We start from the raw sequence: 27,033 nt of genomic DNA, 5'->3' as shown, positions 1-27,033 counted from the left end.
TTTTGGAGCAAACTTTCCCAAACAATTCATCTTCAGGCTGGCATCAGCCTGTACCTTTCAATCCCCCAGTTCTGAAAGTCATGAGCTTTTGAAAGCAGGATTAGAATGGAAACCCTTACATATTTAACTGTTATGAAAGTGCTTGTTTGTATTCAAACAATGTGGCTTTGTAAAGGAGGTTTTAATTTAAAGCTTGAAAAGAATACAACAACAAACAATCATGCTCTGCAATTTTGCTAAAGAGTGCCTACACATTCCTTGTCAAACTAAATCAAAGTGTCATCATGATAATTAGACAATTAATTTTAGTGTTGTGTTATAAGTTATTGTCTCATTTTAGAAGTAGGTGGTATTTATAGTACATATGGCCATTTCAAGCCATGTAATTACTCGCATTAAAAAAAAGTTTTCATGGTTCTCAGCTGAAAGGATTGTGAGCTGAAATACATAATAAAGACAAGGAAAACTCTGACTTTTTCAGAATATTGAAAATTTCAGCAAATTAAACTCAATATACTCTGCTTTTCAATTCAGACTATTGTCCATGCATGTTTTTATTCACTGATAATGCTACAGTTTATTGTAATTTAATTTACCACATATATGTGCATTACACTTTTTAACAAGCAATTGCCAACCAAGTGTATAGAGTCCTCAATTTTTTTGTTGTTTTTGTTTTTTTAGATTAGTTCAAGTTCAACTTAAGAATAATCAAAAGGTTTTGTATTTCACTGGCTAACTGAGCCGTAGGCATAGCAGCTGCAGTAAGAAGAGATGAACAGCACATTCACTAAAAACATGCTGTTTTTGAAGGCTATGTCTTAAACATAGGAATATTTATAACCTTTCTTAAGGAAAATCAAATGTCATGAAGAATTTAAAACCTGTTTAATGTCATTCATTGCGGACTTGTTTACACAATCACTTAGTTCACGTGAAGCTGGGATGTAAATCTACCATGCAGTAGATGTCAGTGTGAACCCTGCTGCCACTGACTAATAGACCACTATAGTGTGTTTTAATCTACTTTTGTTTCAGAGTAGGGTAGGTTTGGCCTGTCAGCTGCTCGCAACGCATAGAGTTCATAGGAGCGGTTCTGGATTCCACACACGCCAAAGCATATCTGCCGGAGTCCAGGTTCCGTGCAATTTCCGAACTCATCCTCGGTCTGCACCATGCCCCGGTTACCACAGCACACATTTGCCTCTGGCTGTTGGGCCACATGGCGGCATGCACCTATGTGGTGGTTCACGCCAGACTCCAGCTTTGCCCGCTGCAGTCCTGGCTGGCTACAGTCTATCTCCCAGTCAGGAAACCCCTGGATCCGTGGTGTCCGTTCCTCGCTGGGGCTGCACTCGCTTCAGTGGTGGCTCAACCCACGGGAGGTCTGCACGGGTGTTCCCTTTGCTGCCCCGCAGCCCTCCCTCTCCGTGGTGACAGACGCCTTGGATTGAGGTTGGGGAGCGCACCTGGGATGCCCCAGGACACAGGGCTTGTGGTTGCCGGAGGACCTCGAGTTGCATATCAATGTCAGGGAGCTGAGAGTGGTCCACTTGGCGTGTTTGACCTTCCGGTCTCACCTGGCCGGCAGGTGTGTTTCAGTCCTTTCGGACAACACGGCAGCAGTCTTTTATATCAACAAACAGAGGGGTGCACGCTTCTCTCCCCTCTGCAAGGAAGCCTTCGCACTGTGGGATTTCTGCGTCCACAATGCCACTCATCTGACGGCATTCTATCTTCTGGGGGAGCAGAACGGCTTGGCGGACACTCTCAGCCGCTCGTTCCAGGGTCATGAGTGGTCCCTCCAATGGGACGTGGTGTGCTCAATTTTCCAGCTCTGGGCTTTCCCTGGTTAGACCTGTTTGCCTCAAGGGAAAAGAGGAAGTGCCGACGGTTTTGCTCCCTTCTGGGCCGCAGTTGGTGGTCTCTGTCGAACGCTTTCCTTCAGCCATGGGAAGACAGCCTGCTCTATGCCTTTCCTCCGATTCCCCTGATACACAGTGTGCTTTTAAAGATTCGCAGGGATCGCACCAGGGTCATCCTGATAGCTCCAGCATGGCCACGCCAGCATTGGTACACGTCACTCCTGCCCATGTCTGTTCAGGCGCCCCTGACGCTGCCCCTACTCCCAGACCTGATCACGCAGGACCGGGGCTCCCTCTGCCATTCGAACCTTGAGTCCCTTCACCTTACAGCCTGGATGCTCCATGGCTGAACCTGGTGGAGTTGCAGTGTTCCCAGCAGGTCAGGCAGGTGCTGCTGGGTAGCAGGAAACCGTCAACTAGGGCCACCTACCTGGCTAAATGGAACACTTCTCCATCTGGTCGGGTCAGCAGGGTCACGACCCGCTGGGGGTTCCAATTCCCGTTGTCCCTGACTATTTGCTTCACCTAAGACAACTGGGCCTCTCCCTTTCCTCCATTCACATACATTTGGCTGCCATATCCGCCTTTCGTCTGGGAGAGGGAGTACCTCAGTGATTGTGAACCTAGTGGTTGGGCATTTCCTCAAGGGTATGGGCAGGCTCTTCCCGCATGTGTGTCAGCTGACCTCTGCTTGGGATGTGAACCTGGTCCTCTCCATCCTCTCGGGGCCTTCCTTTGAGCCTCTGGCCTCGTGCTTCCTACTGTACCTGTCATACAAGACTGCCTTCCTGGTGGCCATCACCTCGGCCTGACGGGTGTCGGAGCTTCAAGCATTAACATCTGAGCCCCCGTACAAGTCTTCTACAAGGACAAGGTCCAACTTAGACCTTATCCCTCTTTCCTACCCAAGGTCGTTTCACAGTTCCATATGGACCAAGATATCTTTCTCCTGGTATTTTACCCGAAACCACACACCTCCAGCAAAGAGCGGAGGCTACAATTCCTGGATGTCTGCAGGGCCTTGGCTTTTTACATAGAGCATACCAAGCCGTTCAGACACTTGACCCAGCTCTTCGTCGCAGTGGCAGAGAGGATGAAGGGGCTCCCGGTCTCCTCTCAGTGAATCTCTTCGTGGATCGCGACCTGCATCCAGGAATGCTACCGTATAGCAAAGACCCTTGTCCCTCTGGTCACGACCCAATCCACTCAGGCGCAGGCCTCATCGGCAGCATTCCTGGCTCAGGTTCTGACTCAGGAAATTTGTAGAGTGGCCACGTGGTCCTCCATCCACACATTCTCATCTCACTATGCCATCATGCACCAGGCTAGGGATGATGCAGCCTTCAGTTGCACAGTACTCCAGTCAGCAGTGGTCTCTGACCCCACCTCCTAAGGTTAGGCTTGTGAGTCACCTACTTTGAATGGACAAGAAACAAACACTTGAAGAAAAAACAGTTACCCACCTTTTAGCAACTGTTGTTCTTTGAGATGTGTTGTTCATGTCCATTCCAACACCCACCCTCCTGCCCCTCTGTCGGAGTGCCGGAAAGAAGGACCTGAGGGGGTGGAGGGTCGGTGGGCCCCTTTATAGGGCACCATGGCGGCGCTACTCCAGGGAGCGCCTGAGCCGACTCTACGGACGCTGCTAGGGGAAAATCTTCCGGCTGGCTTGCACACGGCGCATGCACACCTACTTTTAATGGACATGAACAACACATCTCGAAGAACAACAGTTACTAAAAGATGGGTAACCGTTTTTTCTTTAAAACACACATACATGTGCACCCAGTCCAGAAGACTTTACTCAATATCTGAATGAGGAATTCTGGATTGGTCTCACAGGGAATCACATTATTTTTCCTAGGCTCTCCTTTGAAAATCCTGTACTTTTCTATCAACCTAAGAATCATAGAATATTAGGATTGGAAGAGACCTCAGGAGGTCATCTAGTCCAATCCCCTGCCCAAAGCAGCACCAACCCCAACTAAATCATCCCAGCCGGGGCTTTGTCAAACTGGGCCTTAACCTCTAAGAATGGAAATTCCACCACTTCCCTAGACAACCCATTCCAGTGCTTCACCACCCTCCTAATGAAATAGTTTTTCTTAATATCCAATCTAGACCTCCCCAACTGCAACTTGAGACCATTGTTTCTTGTTCTGTGATCTGCCATCACTCAGAACATCCTAACTCCATCCTCTTTGGAACCCCCCTTCAGGTAATTGAAGGCTGCTATCAAATCCCCCCTCACTCTTCTCTTCTGCAGACTAGATAAGCCCAGTTTCTTCAACCTCTCCCTGTAAGTCATGTGCCCCAGCATTTTCGTTGCCCTCTTCTGGACTCTCTCCAATTTGTCCAAATCCCTTATGTAGTGGAGGGACTAAAACGGGACACAATGCTCCTGGTGTGGCCTCACCAGTGTCATTTCCCTTGATCAGTTGGCAGTGGTCTTACTAATACAGCCCAATATGCCATTGGCCTTTTTGGCAACAAGGACACACCGCTGATTCATACTCAGCTTCTCGTCCACTGTAATCCCCAGGTCCTTTTCTGTTGAACTTCTGCTAAACCAGTCAGTCCACAGTCTGTAGTGGTGCATGGGATTTTTATTTCCTAAGTGCAGAACTCTGCACTTGTCCTTGTTGAACCTCATCAGATTTCTTTTGGCCCAATCTTCCAATTTGTTTAAGTCACTCTGGACCCTATATCTACCCTCCATCATATCTATCTCTCCCCCAGCTTTGTGTCATCCGTGAACTTGCTGAGGGTGCAATTAATCCCATCATCCAGATCATTAATAAAGATGTTGAACAAAACCAGCCCCAGGCCCAACCCCTGGGGCACTCCGCTTGATACTGGCTGTCAACTAGACATGGAGCCATTGATCACTGCCTGTTGAGCCCGACAATCTGGCTAGTTTTCTAGTCCCATTTAAAAAAACCAAACAAACAAACCTTAAATGTGTTGCCAAATGAAAAATAAAAATATGTGGGGTTCAGACTGGAAGACAAAAAGTGTTTAATTTCACAAATGTGTGTTATCATTTTAATTCTGTTACTCCACTCTTTATTCTCATTTCAGGTTTTGAGCTTTCACACTGTGAGGATCCTGGTGTGCCACAATTTGGATACAAGATCAGTGACCAAGGCCATTTTGCTGGCAGTACCATCATTTATGGATGCAATCCAGGTTACACACTCCATGGAAGTAGCCTTCTAAAGTGTATGACAGGGGAAAGAAGGGCATGGGACTATCCTCTGCCATCCTGTATTGGTAGTAGACTTTTTTTAACTTTAATGAAAACTCTACTGTGTTTAAAAAAAAAGAGAGAGAGAGAGTGATACTTAGGGTTTTATGTTTTCTAGAAGCTTGTTAATTTTGTATGTGTGTGATCTGGAACCCCTGTCTCAACCTGCTAAATATATCACTTATCGGCATCTGAAAGATGTAGCTTGACAATCAGTAAAGTAAATATTAATGCAGGAATGCATAATGGAAATTGTAGTGAAAAGAGGTTCTTGTAGTTTTTAACACTTACAGAAAAGGTATCTATAGTCTTGACTTGCTGAACTATTAGTAAAACCAGTCAGTATATTTCATTAATATGATTAGTTGTAAAGCACTTTTCACATGTAAATATTTTTACATAATAGAGTGCAAATGTCAAATATTAGGAATACTGAAGTACACAACAGGAGGAGGGAGGTTAGAGTGTGGTTTTGCTACAGCCCTATATAAAGGGTGACACATAGTGTGTTGCCTCACAGGGAAGAAGAGGCACTCCTCCTTATTTGATTTTGTTTGGGATTGGTCCTGCTTTGAGGTTGGACTAGATAACCTCCTGTGGTCCCTTCCAACCCTGATATTCTATGATTTGGGAATCAGAGAGAGAGAGAGGAAGGGATAATAAGGGATAATAATTTGTCATTGGCTGGATGGAAGCCAAGGTTCCATCTATGTTCCTCTTTGCCCACATTCTTTCAAGAGGGGGCTGAAGGAAACAGGCAAAATGTTTGCACATGCCCCTTTATGCTCAGACTTAATTTCTGTGAAAAACTCATAGGTGTCTTGTTCGGTCTTATGCCTCTGCATAGCCATTCATTCTAAGATCCTGTCTAGCCAAGAATAAGTATACTGTTAAAATGAATTAAACATATCTTTCAAATTAACAATTGGTCATCATAACAATAAATATCCCAATATTTTGTTGGTCCTTAGAGCTAGTGATTATTGTAGAATCTCAGGGTTGGAAGGGACCTCAGGAGGTCATCTAATTCAAATACCTGCTCAAAGCAAGATAAATCCCCAGATTTTTACCACAGTTCCCTAAATGGCCCCCTCAAGGATTGAACTCATAGTCCTGGGTTTAGCAGGCCAATGCTCAAAACATTGATCTATCCCTCCCTCCTGTTGGATAAGAAGTCCTTCCTGGGCCAGCAAGTCTACCAACTTGGAGTCATGAAGACAGCCAAGCTGTCTCAAGACAGTGAATATGAATCTCAGGGCAGACTATTAAGAATCAGGGCACAAACCCTAAATTATACTTAGGTTACACCTGCCCTTTATTCAGTGTGAACTTCTCAGGCACTTATAACATGGAGTCATTGACAGTCCCTTTGGGTTCTCCAATCTATTTTGTTATCTAGTCAAAGTTGTCTTTTTGATAGATGGTCCCTTACACCAAAAACTGCAACAATATTCAGGTTACATTCAGTCCCAAAGGACCAGTCACTTACCCCAGGTCAATTACACCTTAAATCTCATACCAGAGAAAAGGTTTGGAGCCAATCCTATAATAAACTATCTAAAGATTTATTAACTATGAAAAGGAAATAGAGTGATTTATAGGATTAAAGCTTGTAAACATACACGCATAAATAAGTTAGTCATAACTTTCAAAAGGTAATAGAAGCTTCTGTAATAAGCAAGTTGGATATATCCCTTACAGCTAACCCAGGCTAAACACTGGGGATCTCTTGCTTATGCCTATAAAACTTTGCCCTCAAGAGTCCAGCAGTGTAGAGATGCAGTTTCTCCTTTTTAGGGATCTTTAATAATTCCCTCCTTCTCTCACCTGCCAGCTCATCTGATGGGAGGAATTTACCTACATATCTTGTCTTCATGAGGTGGGGGAGACCAATCAACAAAATCTTTTGTCCTCTATGATAATCCACAATTGAGTTTATTTTTGAAGATATAATTCAGCTGGAAACCAAATTAAATGTATCCAGACAAGAGTTTGTTAAATTGCATTATGCCAGTGATAAATCTAATTAAGTGTGTCCAGGAGTTTGTACTGGTTTGGTTAAATAGATTCTTAAAGTAACTTTAGTGAAACCAGTGCAAGGTTTGTATATAGTCAAAGTGTAAGAAGAGGAAAAGAAAAGTAGGTGTTGACAGCAACTATAGAATAATATTTGATTCCACATTTCTTAATACAGTTTGCTTATTCATGTTAAATAAAATAAAGACCAAAATGTAGATCTATAGAATATACCTCTACCCCGATATAATGCAACCCGATAGAACACGGGTTCACATACAACATGGTAAAGCTCTGACACATTGCTCTGAGTAGTGTGTTAAGGGTGTCGGGCCAGGCCGGGGCTGAGGGGTTTGATAAGGGGTACAGGGTCTCAATGGCGGTCAGAGGCTCTCTCTCTCCCCCTCCCCCAAAATCTAAGGGGCAGGAGCTGTGGGAGGGTACTTTTGGGGGCCCCGCAGTCCCAGAGTGGCCCCGGGGATTAGCGAGGGGCCGGGAGCAGCCCGCTCTGCTTCCCTCGCACCGGCCCAAGCCATCACTTGGGGGAAGGGATCCCCCTGTACTCACCTGCAGCGGTGGAAGTGGAGCAGCCCAGCCCCAGCCCGCTCCACTCCACCAGCTCCCAGCTGCAGCGGTCTGCTTCCTGCCACAGGTGTACTGGGGGCGTCCTTTCCCCAATCTCCATGCACTCATCTGTGGCGGGAAGCGCAGCGCTGCGGCTGGGAGCTGGCAGAGTGGAGCAGGCTGGGGCCGCGTCGCTCCACTTCCCGCTACTGGTGAGTGCAGTGGGTGTCCTCTCCCCAACCTCCCCACACTCACCAGCGGCGGGAAGTGAAGCAGCCCAGCACCAGCCAGCTCCACTCTGCCAGCTTCTAGCTATGGCACTCCACTTCCTACCGCAGGTGAGTGCAGGACCTTTCCCCAGCTGCCCCCCAGCAACACGGCTAGGGCTGGGGCTAGGAAAGCGAAGCAGGCTGGGACCACGGCACTCTGCTTCCCACCACAGGTGAAGCGGGAGGGCATCCTTTCATCAAGCTCTCCGTGCTCACCGATGATGGGAAGCGGAGTGCAGTGGCTGGGAGCTGGCAGGGTGGAGCGGACTGGGGCTGGGCTGCTCTGCTTCCTGCCGTTGCAGGTGAGTGCCTGTCAGGGGATGGGGAGGGTGGATGGAGGTCGGAGCAGTCAGAGGACAGGGGGGTTGGATAGGGGGTGGGATCCTGGGAGTGATTAGGGATAGGGGTCTCTGGAGGGGGTGGTCAGGGAACAAGGATTCGTGTTGAGGAGCAAAGCAAGTTTGATATAAGTGGTCTCACCTATAACGTGCTGAGATTTTTTGTCTCCTGAGGACCGCATTATATTGGGGTACCTCTAAATAATACATTATATATCCTATGTCTTCTACGTAGCTCCATGTCTTCTGGGCTTTGTATGTTGTCAAGTGTACTGTCAGAGCTTAATGATGTCTTAATAATAGTACAAACTGAAGAAATTGGTTAAAAATGATGATGAAACCCAGCTAAGCTACTTAGAAAAGGAAGATCACTAAAAGTATTGTGTTCAGTTGTGTCCAGCGCTAATGACAAAGTGAACGTGTTCTAAAGTAGAGATGAGTCTGAATCAAAACAACAGATCCAGTCACCTTCAAACTGAGTTAGCTGAGCTCTGAATCAGGACTTTGTGACTGTTCCCTGCTTTTTCTTGATAATATGCCGTACCAAGCCCCTGAATTCAAACATTCTTGAATTTAGAGAAAGTCTTGATACTGGCTTGAAGTTTGAGATCATAACTCATCTCTAATAAATATTAAGTCAGGTTTTGAAGTTTAGAACTCTAATAATAATAATTTATATTAATACAAAAAAGTGTGACAGTAAAACATCTAAAAGATAGTCAGCAGTTTATAATTTGACATTATAGTCAGAATCAGATTAATAATTTGAATGTTCATATTTCAATGCAAAAAAAAATCTTCATGACACTACACTGAAGAAAACAAAATATTGAAAAATGTATGGAAGTGTATTTACCAATTTCATGCAGCTATAATAACCAGAAATGAACCAAATGTATGTTTGCCACTTCCATGAACAGTTTATGTCATACTCTATATTCCTTATGGTGGGAGGAAGAAAATAATTTCATTGTCATTATCCTCAAATTTGGAACAGAATTTCTATTATTGTTTCTTGGAACAAATATAATTTTTATTTTATTTTCTTCTACCAACAAATAATATTATTCTCACAGTGCACTCATTTTATGCCCCAAGTCTACAGTGAGAGTAACAATCCCATTCTTTGCCTTGAATAGTCACGAAGGAATATTTCTCAAAAGACCTTGTAGGGGTTATCAGGTTGGGAAAATACCTAAAAATATATGAGAATCTTGAAGGGACTACCTGTCTCTGAAAATTTGCTTCTACTATGTTGGAAAATCAATCAAGAGTGCTGTTTCAATTAAATTTTGTCACAGAGCTCATAGATCATAAGGTAATAAATCTCCCAACTAAATATTGTATGTGATATTAAATCAAAATTGAACTGCATTTTAACTAAACCAAGAGATCTAATCAAAGCATTATTTTGGCTTTGGTGTGGCCAAAAGAGAGAGCATTAGAGTGATTTAAAAGAAAGGAAAGCAAAATAAGGAGATTTAAAAGGCCTGACGGGCCTTTGTAAAAATTAGGTTTTCTCAGAGGTGGGCTAGAAAGATTATGAATTATTCAGGTTTGATTAATGATTGGCTGAGGCCAGCTAACAGGGAGTAACTTACCATCTGTTGTCATTTAAAAAATAATGTAGCTTTGCTGTGATTATACATCTTCAGTAAAAAGTTTTACAACTTTGCTTTTCAAGCCCAAACTTTTGATTTCAGCCTGCATATTCTGGCTTTATTTAGGTTTTTTTCTGCCTCTTACTTTGCATTTTCTTTCTTGCTTACATGTCTGTTATTTATTTTACTTCTAATGCTTTATGGCTCTGTCATGCTTTCAGTTGTTAAGCTAAGATCTGCATTGTCTTCATTGGGGAGTTTTTCTTACTAAAAATAAATGGCACAGTGTGTTCCATAATGATGTATTGCCTTCAGAATTATCAGAAAAGCATAAGAATTACAGCAAAATACATAAACATGTGAGTAAAAATACACCAGTACCTTATATTTCCAAAGCATTTTAAGTCCTCCTTCTGTCTTGTGTTATAATTTCATAAAGTGTTGAATCCTAACATGCTTATGGTCAGCAATATATAAACATAGTTTTGGAGAATCATGTTTAATGTGATAAAAATGATATGTAATTCAAATTGTATTTTCATTAGCTGAATGTGGAGGCCGTTTTAAAGGAGAATCATCAGGAAGAATCTTATCTCCTGGCTATCCTTTTCCCTATGACAATAATCTGCGTTGTCTATGGATGATTGAAGTAGATCCAGGAAATATTGTCAGGTACTGTAATTGAAGCAAATATGGGCTTATGTTTGTGATAGAGAAGGGTTCAATCTCCAAAATATGGACCGAAGCCTATATGTCTAACAAAAGTCTGATCAATGATTTTGGTTTAAGCCCATCTCAAATCTGAGTGTCATTACTCTTGTGAGTGAGGGTTTGTAGGGTTAGGTAGTAAAATTATTTCATTTGTTAAAATAGTATGATTAGTTTTAGAACCAGTAGTTGTTAAAACACACAAACACATGTACCTACACACACATACACAGAGTATATGGCTCTAAAGCCATTGGACACAGCCAGTGTAAGACAAAGTGAAAAAAGAGAAACATCAGAAGGAATAGGTGGCAGCTTAATAATTAATTTCAAGTCAAGCATCTGATCACAATTTATATAATCATGGACTTTAAGGTCAGAAGGAACCATTATGATCATCTAGTCTGACCTCCTGCACAACGCAGGCCACAGAATCTCACTCACCCACTCCTGTATCAAACCTGTGTCTGAGCCACTGAAGTCCTCAAATCATGGTTTAAAGACTTCCAAGGTGCAGAGAATCTTCCAGCAAGTGACTCATGCCGCACGTTGCAGAGGAAGGCGAAAACCCCCGAGGGTCTCTGCCAATCTGCCCTGGAGGAAAATTCCTTCCTGACCCCAAATATGGTGATCAGCTAAACCCTGAGCGTGTGGGCAAGACTCACCAGCCAGACACCCAGGAAAGAATTCTCTGTAGTAACTCAGATCCCACCCCATCTAACATCCCATCACAAGCCATTGGGCAGCTTTACCGCTAATAGTCAAAGACCAATCTCTTTAAACTATCCCCTCCATAAGCTTATCAAGCTTAATCTTGAAGCCAGTCGTGTCTTTTGTCTCCACTATTCCCCTTGGAAGGCTGTTCCAGAACTTCACTCCTCAGATGTTTAGAAACTTTCATCTAATTTCAAGTCTAAACTTCCTGATAGCCAGTTTATATCCATTTGTTCTTGTGTCCACATTGGTACTCAGCTTAAATAATTCCTCTCCCTCCCTGATATTTATTCCTCTAATATATTTGTAGATAGCAATCATATCTCCCCTCAACCTTCTTTTGGTTAGGCTAAACAAGCCAAGCTCTTTGAATATCCTTTCATAAGACAGATTTTCCGTTCCTTGGATCATCCTAGTAGCCCTTCTCTGTACCTGTTCCAGTTTGAATTCATCCTTCTTAAACATGGGAGGCCAGAACTGCACACAGTATTCCAGATGAGGTCTAACCAGTGCCTTGTATAATGGTACTAACACCTCCTTGTCTCTACTGGAAATATCTCATCTAATGTATCCCAAGACCGAATTAGCTTTTTTCACGGCCATATCACATTGGCGGCTCATAGTCATCCTGTGATCAACCAATGCTCCGAGGTCTTTCTCCTCCTCTGTTACTTCCAACTGATGCATCCTCCACTTACAACAATAATTCTTATTATTACTCCCTAAATGCATGATCTTGCACTTTTCACTATTAAGTTTCATCCTATTACTTTTACTCCAGTTTATGAGGTCTTCCAGATCTTCCTGTACGATATCTCGGTCTTTCTTTTTTATTGGCAATACCTCCCAACTTTTGTTTATTTGTCATCCGCAAACTTTATTAGCACATTCCCACTTTCTGTGCCAAGGTCAGTAATAAAAAGATTAAATAAGATTGGTCCCAAATCCAATCCCTGAGGAACTCCACTAGTAACCTCTCTCCAGCCTGACAGTTCACCTTTCAGTACGACTCGTTGTAGTTTCCCCTTTAACCAGTTCCTTATACACCTTTCAATTTTCATATTGATCCGCATCTTTTCCAATTTAGCTAATAATTCCCCATGTGGAACTGTATCAAATGCCTTTTTGAAATCAAGGTAAATTAGATCCACTGAGTTTCCTTTGTCTAAAAAATCTGTTACCTTCTTAAAGAAGGAGATCAAGTTGGTTTAGCACGATCTACCTTTTGTAAAACCATGTTGTATTTTTTCCCAATTATCATTGACCTCGATGTCCTTAACTACTTTCTCCTTCAATTTTTTTTCCAAAAACTTGCATACTACAGATGTCAAACTAACAAGCCTGTAGTTCCCCGGATCACTTTTTTCCCCCTTTCTTAAACATAGAAACTATGTTAGCAATTTTCCAGTAATATGATACAACCCCTGAGTTTACCGATTCATTAAAAATTCTTGCTAATGGGCTTGCAATTTCAGGTACCAGTTCCTTTAATATTCTTGGATGAAGATTATCTGGGCCCCCCAATTTAGTCCCATTAAGCTGTTCAGGTTTGGCTTCTACCTTGGATGCGGTAATATCTACCTCTATATCCTTTATCATTAGATGCTTGACTGAAACAACATATGTATTTCCAAAAGAATTATATGAGTACATTTTAATTTGTGTTGATCAGATTTTGACATATATAACATGATGTTGTTTTAACATGACTAAGAAAATAATACCTGAAATGCTCTTTAAAATAAAATCATTTGGATTACAGGTTGAACCTCTCTAGTCCAGAACTCTCTGGTCCGGCAACATCTGTGGTTGGGCATGATTTTATTTTGTTTTTTTTTATGCTTTATCTGTTTATTTCCTTGTCCCAAAACAGTAAAATAATGTAACAACACTAAGACTTTGTTATGAAGGGAGCCGGTAAGCCTTGGTGAGGTGGAGTTGCAAGCGTTGTTCCGTTTATTCTCCTTGGCAAGATAAAAATAAAAAGAGACCCGCTCTCTAAAATATTGACCTCCCATGGTTTGGCAAATTCTCTGGTTCGGCACCGGTCAGGTCCCAAGGGTGCCAGACTAGAGAGGTTCAACCTGTATTTGAATAGCCCAATCTATATTGTATGTAAACTCAAATATAGTTAGATTCAAAGAAAAATGCAAAGCATTATCAAAATACTTTGTATGTTTAATATATGTTCGCATCTTTATTTTTATGGTTCATAGTATCAAAAGCAATAAGGAGAAATATTTGTGTAAATTCAGTTGTACTTGCTATATTGATTTTATTATTATAATTAAAGAAATGTTTCTGGGGGGAAAAAAATGCTGACAGAACTATCATGATGCTTTACAGCCTCCAGTTTCTTGCTTTCGATACCGAAGCATCACATGATATATTACGAGTTTGGGATGGGCCACCAGAAAATGAGATGCTACTCAAGGAAATTAGTGGATCTCTTATTCCAGAAAGCATTCACAGCACACTGAACATAGTGACTATCCAATTCGACACAGACTTTTATATAAGCAAATCTGGGTTTGCCATCCAGTTTTCAAGTAAGTTAATATTTTTTTAAATAGAATCTTATATAGTGCTCCTTGAGCCAATTGTGGTCATGTTCTTCCTCTCATTGAAATTACTGACATAATTTTCATCGACTTCAATAGAAGCAGAATAAGCCTCCAAATTGTAGTAAGTATTATAAAGCCATATTTTTGTCGTGTTTGTGACAGAAATTGTTGTTTCCATGGTTTAAAAAAAATCCATGACTTTTGCTATGTTGGCATGGCTTCAAAGACAGCTGACAGACAGCAAGAATGCTAATAATTAGGGCCAGTGTCTTGTCACAAAGGAGGTGGAGGTAGGAGTGTCACAGATTCCACCCTTCTCTGATCTATAGAAGAAGGAATTGGAGCTAGCATAACTGCTTTCAGAAAGCTCTGTGCGGAGATCCTGCTGCCTTTGAATTGGCCAAAGAGAGCTGAAGAAAGAACAATGGTTCTCTCTTGCTTGCCTTCTTGCACTGCTTCATCTACTGGGTTTAACAATCAGGCAATACAATTGTGGTTTTAAAATGTTACTCCAATGTTACTACTTTTTTAATGGTTAAACCAAAGAAATAATGTAACTTTTATTTTTATTTTTTAAGTAATTCCAAGCAATCATTTTCCAGATCTTTACTGTGATAAACCATTAGTTATAAGACCTGATCTACTTACTAAGGCAAAACTACCAGACTTCAAAGAATGTCTAGGAGTATTTTTCTGATAAGTATTGAAGGAATGGATCCAGTAGTATCATTTTCTTCAGCAACCGATACTCCTTAACTATGCTTAATTTAGGCTCTGTATATTTGATATTAATCCCACTCTGTTGTAAGAATATTCATATATATGTATGTGTACATACATACAAATACCTTGGAGATAAGTAGCTCGGGGGTGAGGTGAATGTGATGTGTGTGACTGACAGAGGTTGAGTGGAAGAAGCTTCTGTAGTGAGAAGTCCCTTTCCTTGCTCTTTCTACAGCCATGGTAGAGGCTTCTATGGTGGGAAGTCTCATGCTCTTTCTACAGCCATGTGGCTCCCCACACAAATTCCTGATTATCCCTCTCCCCAACACAAATGAACCTGGTTCTCCCACAGCCCTCAAAATATTGTCCCCACTGTTTATCTCACACAGCCCTGCTCCACCACGCTCCTATACAGACCCGTAGGCAGCCTTCCTTCTCAATCCTTAATCACACTTCCTTAGTTGGTGTTTGGGGTAATATGTTGTGGAGGGACATGGTGGGAGAATGGTGTGCTTGGTCATTTAGCTAGTCAATAGAGGTGCATATGGCTAGAGAGAGGGAGCATGAGTCTGAGCACAGACAATGGGGGAATTGTGCCTGTGTGTGGAGTGAGGTGGGATAAATGTGCTTGAGCTGGGAGAGAGGCAGGGGCAAAGTATTGCAAAGAGGATCTCCCCTCTGACAAGACTCCTATGTGCTATCAGAGTGGAACTTCATTCTGATGAACTAGAGGAGTTCATATGAACAGAGATTCACTTCTCTGTATTCCCACCATCAATACTCAGGCTCTTAGACAATGCTGTGAGGAGTCCATGAAATGTTATGGCTTCAACACTCAACTTCGCCTCCAGCGCAAGGCTCTTGCATACCCCTGTTTTCCACAAGCCTCTTAGTGAGAAGGACACCAAATATAGGTGAGGCTGACATCTCATATTTCTTAAATTGTCCAACTTCCATTAATTTTAATTCACAGACTCATCAACAAGTTTAAAATTTTGAGAAAATCCAGTGCTTTCTCTCAGAGTATATATTGTACAATTGGGGTAGATACTCTGTATTCTCTATTCAAAACAAAGATTAAATTCCTGCTTTTAGTTAAAATAAATTAAAATAAAAGATTGAGAGCAGAAGGGAGATAATTTCAGGTTCTAATATACTTTCTTTGATTGTCTAATGCTTCTTGAATAAAACAGATGATGACAGCATAGTTTCTCTTAGGGTATAATTAACAAACAAAAATACTAGCTTTTACTCTCCTTTTGCTGTTTCTTGAAATGCAGATTTTGAGTATCCAATAGGATTATTAACATCTTTTAGTGTGCTAGTAATTTTAATCAGTGCCAATGTAAATTATATGTTTAATTATTCACATGATACTGAGTGTTTTTTTTAGTTAAATTAAATGTTTATTATTAGAACAGGATGCTCACACATTCACTGTCAGTTTGTACAGCTCTGTATTCTGTCATGTAGCTACAAAACTACATGTGCATAACTCAATGACTCCAATGGATGCAACTGACGAGACAGCCAGAGCAAAGTGATTCCCTACAATGAATTAGAATAGAATTATATTCCATTTATAGATTGTGCAATATATATGAATAGAGAAATTTAGAAAATAGTTAATAATAAAAAGGGTGTAATGCCACAGTGGTCTTGAAAGAAAAGGAGATGCATGTAGAAGGAGGTATACTATATTATACATATAGTATACAGAGAGATTAAACAATAGTTATCATTCTTTTATCTACTTTACTGTATGCAGAGCTGGTAGCACCATCTGATATTAATGTTATCTCGTGCTTCTCATTATAATACCTTGTTTTTAGTTCCTTATAATTTTGCCAAACTTGAACTGTTTTGGCTGAAATTTTACATGGAAGTGTCTACATTAGAGTAATCTATCTATCTCAGCCAAAACTGTTCAGCCATTTCCAAGAACTAAGCTAGGGAAAAATAAAGTATTTTGTCCATGTTAAAAATAAATCTTTAGATTTTTCTTTTATATGCTGTGCTGTTCCCAAGCTTTGGAGCAGGGACTTGAAATTTGGCAGGGAGTTGCCCTTGTGTCAGGACTATGTCTTTTTCTATCCTTGTGAAAATCTGCTGAAATTTATCCAAGTTATAAGCCTTTGAAAAATTGCAGTTCAATAGAGACTTCTTAGATATTAGCAGCTAAAGTCCTCAAAGATTCTGTCCTCACTGTGCATGCTCAAACCTCTATCACAGTGGTCCCCAACCTTTTTGTGGCCAGTAGCATATTCATGTTTTCAGAAGAGTGTGGCAGGCGCCAACACTTTTTCAAGGCTTATTTTGTATTTGTACATTAAATAATATGAAAAACATCATATTTAATATAACATAATATATTAATCCGGTGAGAAGAGAGAAGCCGGAGAGAAGCTGTGAGGACAGAGAACACCAGTGCCTGCAGCCCCGGAGTTCTCTTTTTCCGGCAGGCGTGGAGCTGCTGCTTGTCTCTGGCTTAAGCCGCGGCCCTGTGCCTGCCAGGAACCGAGAACATTGGTGCCCGCAGCCTGCAGCCCTTGAGTTCTCTGTCCCCGTCAGGTGCGGGGCTGCGGCTTCTCTCCCCTGCTGGGCAATAGGTGAGAGCACATAAATACCCCAGCGAGCGCCATGGCACCCATGGGCACCACCTTGATGACGACTGCTCTAACAGCTACTATCATTGACCAGACTGTGCATGTGCCATTTCTTCAAAGCAGCTGAGCATGCTCTAGGCAAGGGCTATAGAGATGAAGACAGACTTTTCCTGTAATGACTACTCCAAGTTCCTCTGGGCCATGGTGAGGCTGGGCACTGGAACTGAAAGCGGGGAGTCTGTCTCTCCAGTGTTTTCAGTGGCTTCCTACTGGCACCCAAGTAGAATGGAGGAGGAAACAATCTGAGTCCAGTGCAGAGAGACCAAAAGCTGGACCGGGGCAGGGGGAGAGGAGTAGATTAGGACAAATAATCTGCTGAGGTGGACTCGAGGGAAAAGAAACTGGGACTAGGATTTGAGGGGGAAATCTGGAATTAGTGAGGGAGGATGAGTGCAAACTGGGACTGGTTAGCCAAGGGGACTGGGGCTGGGAATTCACTGAGGCAATTGGCAGTGGGGGACTGGGACTCAGTTGACTGAGGGGCACTAAAATCAGATGACAGGGTGGGGGTGGGGAGACTGGGACTAGTGGAGGGAGCAAGAGTGAGAGGGAGGAGAGATATATTTGACAAGTAGCTGGCATGGGCTTGGAGAACTGGGACTGGCTGAGCAACAAGAGAGGGGGTTGAGGATGGCAGACTATGAGCTACCTTAATTCAGCCCCTTTGTACATAAACATTATGTTTGTCTTTAATTACACAATCACATAATCTTTTTTTCCCATGGGATCCTTACATTATTCACTTCACATGATAAGCCCATTTGAGGGGATGAATGAAGATTATGTAATGGAGGATGCTGTCGTCTGTAGGACCCCTACCTCATTTCTTATAGAAGATGGAAGATGTGTAGTGAATGGAACAGGTGATTTCAGGAAGAGAAGAAGGGGTCTCATGGATAGGGAGTTAAATGCTGCCCTGGAGAACTGGATTATATCCCTGTCTCTACCACAGAATTTCTGTGTGATGCTTAGCCAGTCACTTAAACCGGACATTTGGAGGTGGTCATTACTTGGGTGTTCCTTATTTTCTGGGTCTTCAACTTGAAACCCTGTGCTTGATTTGCAGAATTGCTGGCACTCACCTCTGCAGCTGAAGTCAACAGGAGCTGAGCTTGAGTATATAAAGTGCTATATAATGCTAAGTACTCTGAAGCAATACAATTCTAAGTGTCTCAGATTGGGCCCCAAAAGTAGTGATTGCTTTTGACCTTAATCTCTCTGTGTCTCATCTCCCTATCTGTAAAATGGGGATAATACCACCCCTAACTGCATATGAGTTTTGAGAAGCTAAATTAATTAATTTTTGTGAAGCATTTGAATACTATAGTGATGAGTGCCATAGAAAAGCCCATGACAAAATGAATAATTCTGTCATCAGTGCAGAGTTTGAAGAGCCTGCGGTTTAAAAAAAAAAAAAAAATTGGGGCCACACTTTGAACAATAAGGAAAAAACAAAATATTGAATAGCTGCTCATTAAATGAGTGCCATTCAATCTGATCACTGAATGATGCATGGGTATATGAGTTAAAGAGTGTGATAATGATGTAATTAGAGACTGAATCATAATGCAAGTGGATAAGGAAGCCAGGATAAATTTGCACAGGCAATCTTAATTCTGGCATTTTCTAACTTTGGGGTACTTGACTTTGCAATCATAATAGTGCTCTTTTAACATAGATTATTTGGGTTGTAATGTGGGTAAATGGCCCATTGTCTTCAATGGACGCAGGATCAGACCAACAGTCTGTAACTGATACCCACTCTGTGCCCCATCCTGCTCCCATTGAAAACTGAGGATTTTACCTTTGTCTTTAGTGGGAAAAACTTCTACTCTGTGAGTTTGATCTTTTGAGGGACAGGCTATTTTTATAATAATGTAAATCATCAAGTCCAAACTGTCATTACTATAGGACAGGAAATCCTGACTCAGTAACTTGTACCTACTTTTCATGGTTTGAGGCTAGACATGCCCTGTTTCAAGCAGATGGATGTACTGCTTGAAAGGATCAAACATCATTTGCATGCTTTGTTATGCTTATTTAGCCTCAAACTAATAATAATTATCTAAGGAAAGTATGAACAGAGAATGCAAGACTCTTGAAGACTGAAAGATTTACTCAGATATGTATATTGTTTTCTTAAAAATTATTTCTTAGAAAAAATGTTACTTCCTCTGTTCCAATTCTCTTTATTTTATGTAATAACATCTCTTAAGTTTCCTCAAATAATTCTCCTCCAAAAATTTTTAATAACTCTCATAAAACCCAAGTAAATGTGGCTTTGGTATATCCAGTTGTCACTTCAGAGGCCTGGGCAAATACTTTATCTGTTACTGTTCTGTCTATTCCAGTCCAAATCAAGGATAAACTTAATATTGATAAAGTTATCCTAAAAGAACATATCATGACATTAAAATGATGAATCTAACACACACACACACACACACACACACACACACACACACACACACACGGAACAATACAAAAACAGGCTGATTTCCCATTCTTTCCCCTTTCCCAGTAATGCAATATATTATTAATCTAGAACTGCTACAGTAAGTGATCATGTGTAAATGTCTGACATGCTTTAGAAATATTCCACAAAATAATTAATAGTTGTATTTCTGTTAATTACTTAAGGTAATATAAATGTATTTTTGTATTACTTAAGGTAAAACATATAAAATACATTAACACACAATCACTATTATTGTAGCAGTTCTAGATTAGTATTGTGTTGCATTGCTGGGAAAGGGGAAAGAATGGTTGGTCATCCTGTTTTTCTATTGTTCCATTTGCCATGGTGTCTGAGAACAATAGACGCACAGACCAGGCCAGAGGCAATTGCAGTGAGGTGGAAATGAAGACAAGGGAGATGAGATGTTCTGGCATGGTAGCATTTCCTGTGAGGAGGCTAGAGAATAATAAATGCCTCCTATTCTGATTTCTAGATTCCAGGCAAAATTTTCACAAAATTTTGGAGTGGGTGTTTTGTTTTACATGTTCCTTTAGAGAGTGTTCTGCATTACTGCTTCATATATAATACACACTTTAGCAACCACATCCCCACAGTGCTAAATTACTTGCCAGCTTGACATTGGTATCCTTATTAAATCATCTTTCTTCCAATCAGTATCTGTACTCCTGAACTAGAGAGGGGAAAAATGAGTCCAAGCCTTTGAAACTCACAATCTCTGTGCATTTTAAAAATCTAATGTAAACAAAGAACAAAAAAATGCCTAAAACATGTCTTAATTTTAGGGGTGATGGACATGACTTTGCCATAGGCCTGAAGTCTTCTTTTAAGGCTAGGGTGAGCTCTGCATTTTCCAACGCCTTAGGTGCACAAGACTTTGCACCTCATAAATGGGGAATGCAAGTCATAGGTATAGCATCTTCCTTTAGGCCTAGGGTGGCCTCTGCATTTTCCAACACCTTAGGTGCACAAGACTTTGCACCTCATATATGGGGAGTGCAAGTCATAGGTATAGCATCTTCCTTTAGGCCTAGCGTGGCCTCTGCATTTTCCAACACCTTATGGGCAACTTCAGTAATGGAACTTCTTGCATCTCTTAATTTAAAACTAAATACCTTTCAAACTTCCATTGACTCCTTTGAGACCAAGTAAAATAAAACTGAGAGAATGAAACTGCAAGGAGTGTCCACTGGAAAGTAAATAACAAATAGTGGGGAAAAGTGTAATAAAAACAGAGTGGACTGAAAACTGTGTGTGTGCAGGCACTTCAGGAAAATGAGAGTGTTTGATAAGTCAACAGTTCTACTGCAATATTAGAATTTTGGACATCCCATCTAAGAGAGAGGGTTACAATCTATGATGTAATTAAAAATCTGATGGCAAAGGTTCCAAGCCATGAATCTGAGGATGACGCTATTTACTGAGAATGGTTTTACAATGATGTGTCCAAATGTAGCACACAAACATGAAGGGATTATCAATATCACATTTTCCTTGTCATCTGGCTGAGACAGGATACCCTGAGCCTCATTCTGATTTTGAATATCCCAAATAAAATCAGGAATACTCCCATCGGGCCATAAGAGTCTGCATGAAGCACAAATCCGTTTCTACAAACAACTGAAATAAAGAGAAAGGAACAAATATCTGTTTTGTCTCTGACATACAATCCACTATACAATCCAGGTCCAGACAGATGAATTAACATTGATCAAAAAGCTTTCCTTCACTTGACATTGCCTGCATTGCAACTAAAAAGTAATGGATAGTAGAGACAGAGATGGTTTTTGAAGTGAAGGCGTCATTCAAGGAGTTGGAAGATGGCCTTTCTAAGATTTCTTTAAACAAAGTTTGCTTTCCTGACTTCCAGAGCATAATTTCAATCCATCTGTGATATATTGTTTCATTATTGGACTAGGGGCCTGATCCAAAGCCCACTGAAGTTTACAAGAGTCTTTCCATAGACTCCAGTGGACTTTGGATTAGACACTATAATTATAATTTATATGATAGCAATTAATTGCAATATAAAGATAATCCTTTCCCCTCTCCCCCAGAGACCTCAAATACCCAAATTAAATAACTAAACAACTACCGATGAATCAACTAACTTCAGTTGATTGTGAGTCTAAAATGGCACCATTACAGTTACCATGTTGTACTTTTTCTTTGTGTGATATTTGTTGAGTTGTTTATATTTAATGTTTAAAATATATTGAAACAAGACATTGTACTCATATCCATGTAATAGTTAACCTGACAATACTAGTTGTATTATAACTCCCCCCCAAAAAATGTTAAAATACATATTGTATATCTATATGAAAATATCGTAAAGATGTTTTATTACAACCCATAGCTGACTGTTAAGAGAGACGTCGAAGAGCTAAAATATAAGCTATTGTAATCTCCTAACAATACATGGTTTTCAAACGATTTTGTAAATAGTAGACAACCTTTAATAGAGTTCCAGGCTTAGCACTGTACCCCTATCTGATCACTGATTTATGACTGCATCTGTCCCCAGATTTTCTGCTTCTCTATTTTGTTTGGCAACCCCATGTTCCCACACAGCTCCATTTGGGAAAGTTTCCTGAGACGAAATTTCTTCAATTTTGTGCTATATTTCCCTAATAACAGAGAGACTTCTAGTGCAGCTGTCCTTATATTTTCTGTGGGTTTCAGAAAGAATTTCTGAGATTCAGCAGTTTCCTGTACTACTGGGTTGTTTTCTTTACATTTTACAGTGTTGTTGGTACAGGTGTCACTCCTTAATGTATAGTTACTCTTTCACGCTCTTAAACAGAAAAGATAAGACTTTTTTCCTGTTGTTTACTCTGTAAGAGACAATTTTTTTCACCTCTATTCTTTCAGGGCCTGATCTAACAATTTCAGTAGGCTTTAAATTAGGCCATTAAATTTAATTTGGTGTTTGATGTGCAGGTTTCAGAGATTTGAGAGAAATTTCCTGTCAGAAATATTCATTAATGTACAGGCTCCTGAGTTTTGGGCCTATGTTTTTGTTTTTGTTAAGAGCTCTTGGACCATTGAAAGACTTAAACATATGAAGCTGTTCTATGGATTTATTTCTTCTGTCACTCGCTGCCCATCTCTCTCTCTTTCAAGCAGGCAATCATTTTTAAGAGTACAGCTAGTTACATTGGTGCCCATGAAAAGCTTTCAATTCCTGTCACAGGTTAGTGATTGGTACTAGCAGCAGCAGTAATTGTTAGCTCTTCTTCACTCTTAGATTAGTAGTATATGGGATGTGTTTTCTCTATCCAGGTAGATATTGTGAATTAATGTTTGCACATAAAACATCCTGTTGTTGGCTTGTAGCCAGAGGTACTTTAGGCAGTAGTATTTCTCTGTGAGAACAACTAACAATTGGCAGAAGAAAAAAATGGTTTCCTTGGTCCTGTCTCTACAGAAGCTATCCATTTTTGAGTATTCATTTTAATTTTAATTAAAATGAACCCTAAGGCTCAAACTCTGTCCTGACTTAAACCATACGCAACCCCACTGGGACAAAATGCTCTCATTTACACCTCTTTAAAGCCCAGGTAAAACTCTTGATTTCAGTGGAGTTACTCTAGATTTACAAATGTACGATTGAGAGTAAATTTTGGCTTAGTCATGAAAATGTCATAAATCAGGGAAACATTTGATTCTAGATTAGTAATGTATTGTCCCTCAAACTAATGTTTAAAGTCCAAATTTTAATTTCTTATTTGTAAAACACATCTTTAATCTTGACAAATCTGCTAGCATTCTTTCTTTTCAAGCTATGCGGAAATGTGTACAACACATCTGAGATAACAAATCTGGCCTTTAATAAAGTGATGAACCAATGGGGCTTTCTTCACCTACTAATGGAAATCACCCCAGAACCTAATAGTTTTCTATAAAACAAAACAAAACAAAACAAAACTGAAAGTGGAAAAAAAAAAAGAGAAGAAATCTATTCTCTGACCCAAATGCTGAGCCATAGTGAATGGAAATACTCTTACACTGTATTTCTAACAGAGTTCTCTGTATCTTCCTTATTAATCATTTCTCTTTTGTTAATAATTTTTGTTTCATTAAAATATTTAAAGTTGACATCTGATCTAAATGGTGCACAATCAAAATGATGCCTTAGCAATAAATTGGTATGTGTCAGTGGCTTTGAAATGTTGACAACTAAAATATTTTGAAGATTTAGATTATAACATGTATTTTATTTTTTCATTTTACAATAGCCAGGAAAAATAGATTCTGAGATATATATGGGTTAAATTATTCTGAGTGTCACTTCCTCTTCTAGCTGCTGAATGAAACATCATTATAGGGGTCTGCCTATGGACACTTTTATGACCCCATTCACCATAGTATATGAATGTCTAAAGTGGTAGTGGGAGCTGGCGAGCCATAGTAGCCTTCGGGTAATAAAACAAGTTGTTTGAGTGTCCCTACTGTACATAAAGGGGATCTTGATTGTCTGGCTGAGGAGCAGCCCCCATTGGGGAGGAAATCTGCATGAGGCCTGGGCATGCTGCTCTCTATCCTCCACCTGCAAAGAAGCTTTTTCTCCAGCTGACTAACATGTGAGTTCTTCTTACTTACGCATATTGTAAATTTGTATTTGGTTCCCATATTATATTGATTAGTCTACAGTCTGTTCTGCTGCAGTTATGAGAACAGCCCGCTACAGAAAAGTCACAGCATGTTAGTGAACTTCTCAATTAAGGTTGCTGGAAGTTGACTTGGTGCAGGCTCTAAGTCTTTCTGTAGGAATAGAGTCTTATATGGATTATACAGAGGAAATGTGGAGAGTAGATGGAGAACTACAGAAAGTTAGGAAACAACAGATTTTTTTCAGGCCTTTCTACTGACTAACTGTTTGTCCTTGGGCAAATCACTTTAGTGTTCTATACCTCAATTTTCCCTTCTGTAAAATGGGGATGATATTTGTCTTTTTAAAATGCTTTGAGATCCTCAGATGAAAAGTGTTATATACAGTTTATTATATACTGAGTAAAAGTACCATGTGCAGGGCTAAAAATAAGCAGGGGGTCTTTTGATCATCTTGTAAATAGTTAGTTGAGTTCAAAGGAGTCTCACCTCTTAAAGATCAACCTTAGCTCCAAACTGCATATATATATGCAGTTGAGTCTTCTGGCATGTTCCAACAACTCCCATTGGCCAGGAATGGTAAACCACGGCCACTGGGAGCTGAAAGGGGCTGTGCTTGTGGACAGTTGGATGGTTCATATCAGCAAAATCTCGCAGCCTGCAATCAGATTAACTTGATAGGCCACTTGCAGCCTGCACGCTGCAGGTTGTCCACCACTGGTTTGAACACTTTTTTGTGGGACTCAAAGACAGAGGAGTGACTCCAGGCCCCAGCACGCCAAGCGCGTGCTTTGGGCGGCATGCCGCAGGGGGCGCTCTTCTGGTCGCCTTCGGTGGCATGCCTACGACAGGCAGAGAGCCCCTCGTGGCATGCCACCATGCTTGGGGCGGCAAAATGTCTAGAGCCGCCCCTGCAAAGACATGTGGGCTTAATTCTATTATATATTTCCTGTCTGTTCTTTGTCAAGTGATTCAGGCTACGTCTACCTTGCAATTAAATACCCACGACTGGCCTGTGTCAGCTGACTCAGTCTCACAGAGTTCATGTTATGGGGCTGTGAAATTGCAGTGTAGAAGTTCAGGCTTGGGCTGGAAGTCAGGCTCTATGACCTGCCCCCTTCATGTGGTCCCAGAGTCTAGTTCCAGCCTGAGCCTTAATGTTTACACCACAATTAAATAGCCTCATAGTCTGACCCCCACGAGACCGAGTCAGGTGACATGGGACACTATGGGTGTTTCATTGCAGTGAGACATATCCTTGGTGTCTTTCAGTTCCCCATCAGTAAATTGGGGACAATAATTTCCTACCTCACAATATTTATCTATCTTGCTAAATACTTGGAAGGTCTGTATATCTGAGGTAATGGGAGCCCGGTAGGTAGATAGAGAAATATTGTAGGATAGATTAGAGAAAATGGTATTAACTGATGAGACCAGTGCAGTCTCAATGCCATATCGTTCCATTCAAATTCTAAAACCAGAATGACATGAGTCTATAAAATCTGAGGACTTCATATATATATATGTATTTAACATTGTCTCATTATAACCTTCTCAGTAATCTTTTTCAAAGAAGGGAGATTAGTAACTGGTGATTAGATGATACTGGGTGGCTCTAAATGTCTAGGGAATGTTCCCTGAGCAAAGAGTTTTGTTTTTTTTCCTTTCAGATAATTTGGTATTTTGCTATCAGATTTGTGTGAGTGTGTGTGTATATATATAATTTATCTATGTAACACCAACCCACACAGGGGCATGGGCAGTGGGTAGCAAACCTGTGACCTCTTGAGATAAATGCACAAGCCTTGACTTACAGAGCTAAAACACATGTCTCTTAGCCAAGGCTGTAATAGGCTCATCAATCTCTAGCTGGCATAGCCACCACTAGAGAGGGACAGAGTGTCACTCCAAGCAAGCAGGGGTTACATACATCCAAAGAGAGGATAGAACTGGTATAAAGTGATTGAAAACATTGTGGTCAATCATAACTGGAAGGGAAAAAATGGTGTAAGTACAAGTGAAGACATTATAGACACCAATTTCTCTAAAAGGAAAAAGTGCTCTGTTGAAACAAAATAGGTGCCAAATGTGTTTGGTGGCACTTTGTGCTGTATGGCAACCCATACTATGCTGCTTCCCATACCTAGTAGTAGAAGTGATCTGCCTGGCTGAGCCTAGTATCTGAAACCATATATCCATTATTTAATTTGGGACTGTTTTGAAGCTGTGGGCAAAATGCTAAGGAATAAAAAGCATTCAGTAGTGCATAGTTGTATTTAGAGACAGAGATGTAATTATGAGCTGTACTGGAAAAGAAAAAGCTTTGAAAATTATCCAGTAAGACTTGATAAGGGCTGTGCAGTATTTTTTGCTTTTAAAATCCATTCTGTTCAAAGCCAGCTGTAGGAAATTTGTAAATAAAAAATAATGTAGTATAATGTATTAACCCCATGCCTGTTATCCATTTATTTTCTTTCTTAAAAGAAACAAAGTACATCTGTAATAATAATAATTAATAATTCCTCAGCTTGGAGCCAGGACAATGTCAAGGAATCTGTAACCCCAGTAAACAGGAGTTTATGTAACTGCCAGTTCTGAAAACTTAAATGGGCTCTAAAACTTGGGAAACACAGCAAACACACACACACATATGTGCATACTCACAAAC

The 27,033-nt window shown here is 40.7% G+C and overlaps 1 protein-coding gene across 4 annotated transcripts in view; it reads left to right on the top strand.

Annotated features, from left to right (window-relative positions):
• CSMD3 (CUB and Sushi multiple domains 3) overlaps positions 1-27,033 on the top strand; it is a 1,198,342-nt gene that overhangs the window by 826,701 nt on the left and 344,608 nt on the right. For all 4 annotated transcript variants that reach the window (XM_050940462.1, XM_050940461.1, XM_050940464.1 and 1 more), the window contains 3 exons: positions 4,947-5,138; positions 10,446-10,572; positions 13,669-13,871. In XM_050940462.1, the coding sequence (XP_050796419.1) occupies positions 4,947-5,138; positions 10,446-10,572; positions 13,669-13,871 (522 nt within the window). The remainder of the gene's footprint in view (positions 1-4,946; positions 5,139-10,445; positions 10,573-13,668; positions 13,872-27,033) is intronic.

Source organism: Gopherus flavomarginatus, chromosome 2 (assembly GCF_025201925.1).
Source record: "Gopherus flavomarginatus isolate rGopFla2 chromosome 2, rGopFla2.mat.asm, whole genome shotgun sequence".
NCBI classification, from domain to species: Eukaryota; Metazoa; Chordata; order Testudines; family Testudinidae; genus Gopherus; species Gopherus flavomarginatus.
Note: the sequence above shows the minus strand (reverse complement) of the source record. Positions and strands in the feature narration are given on the sequence as shown.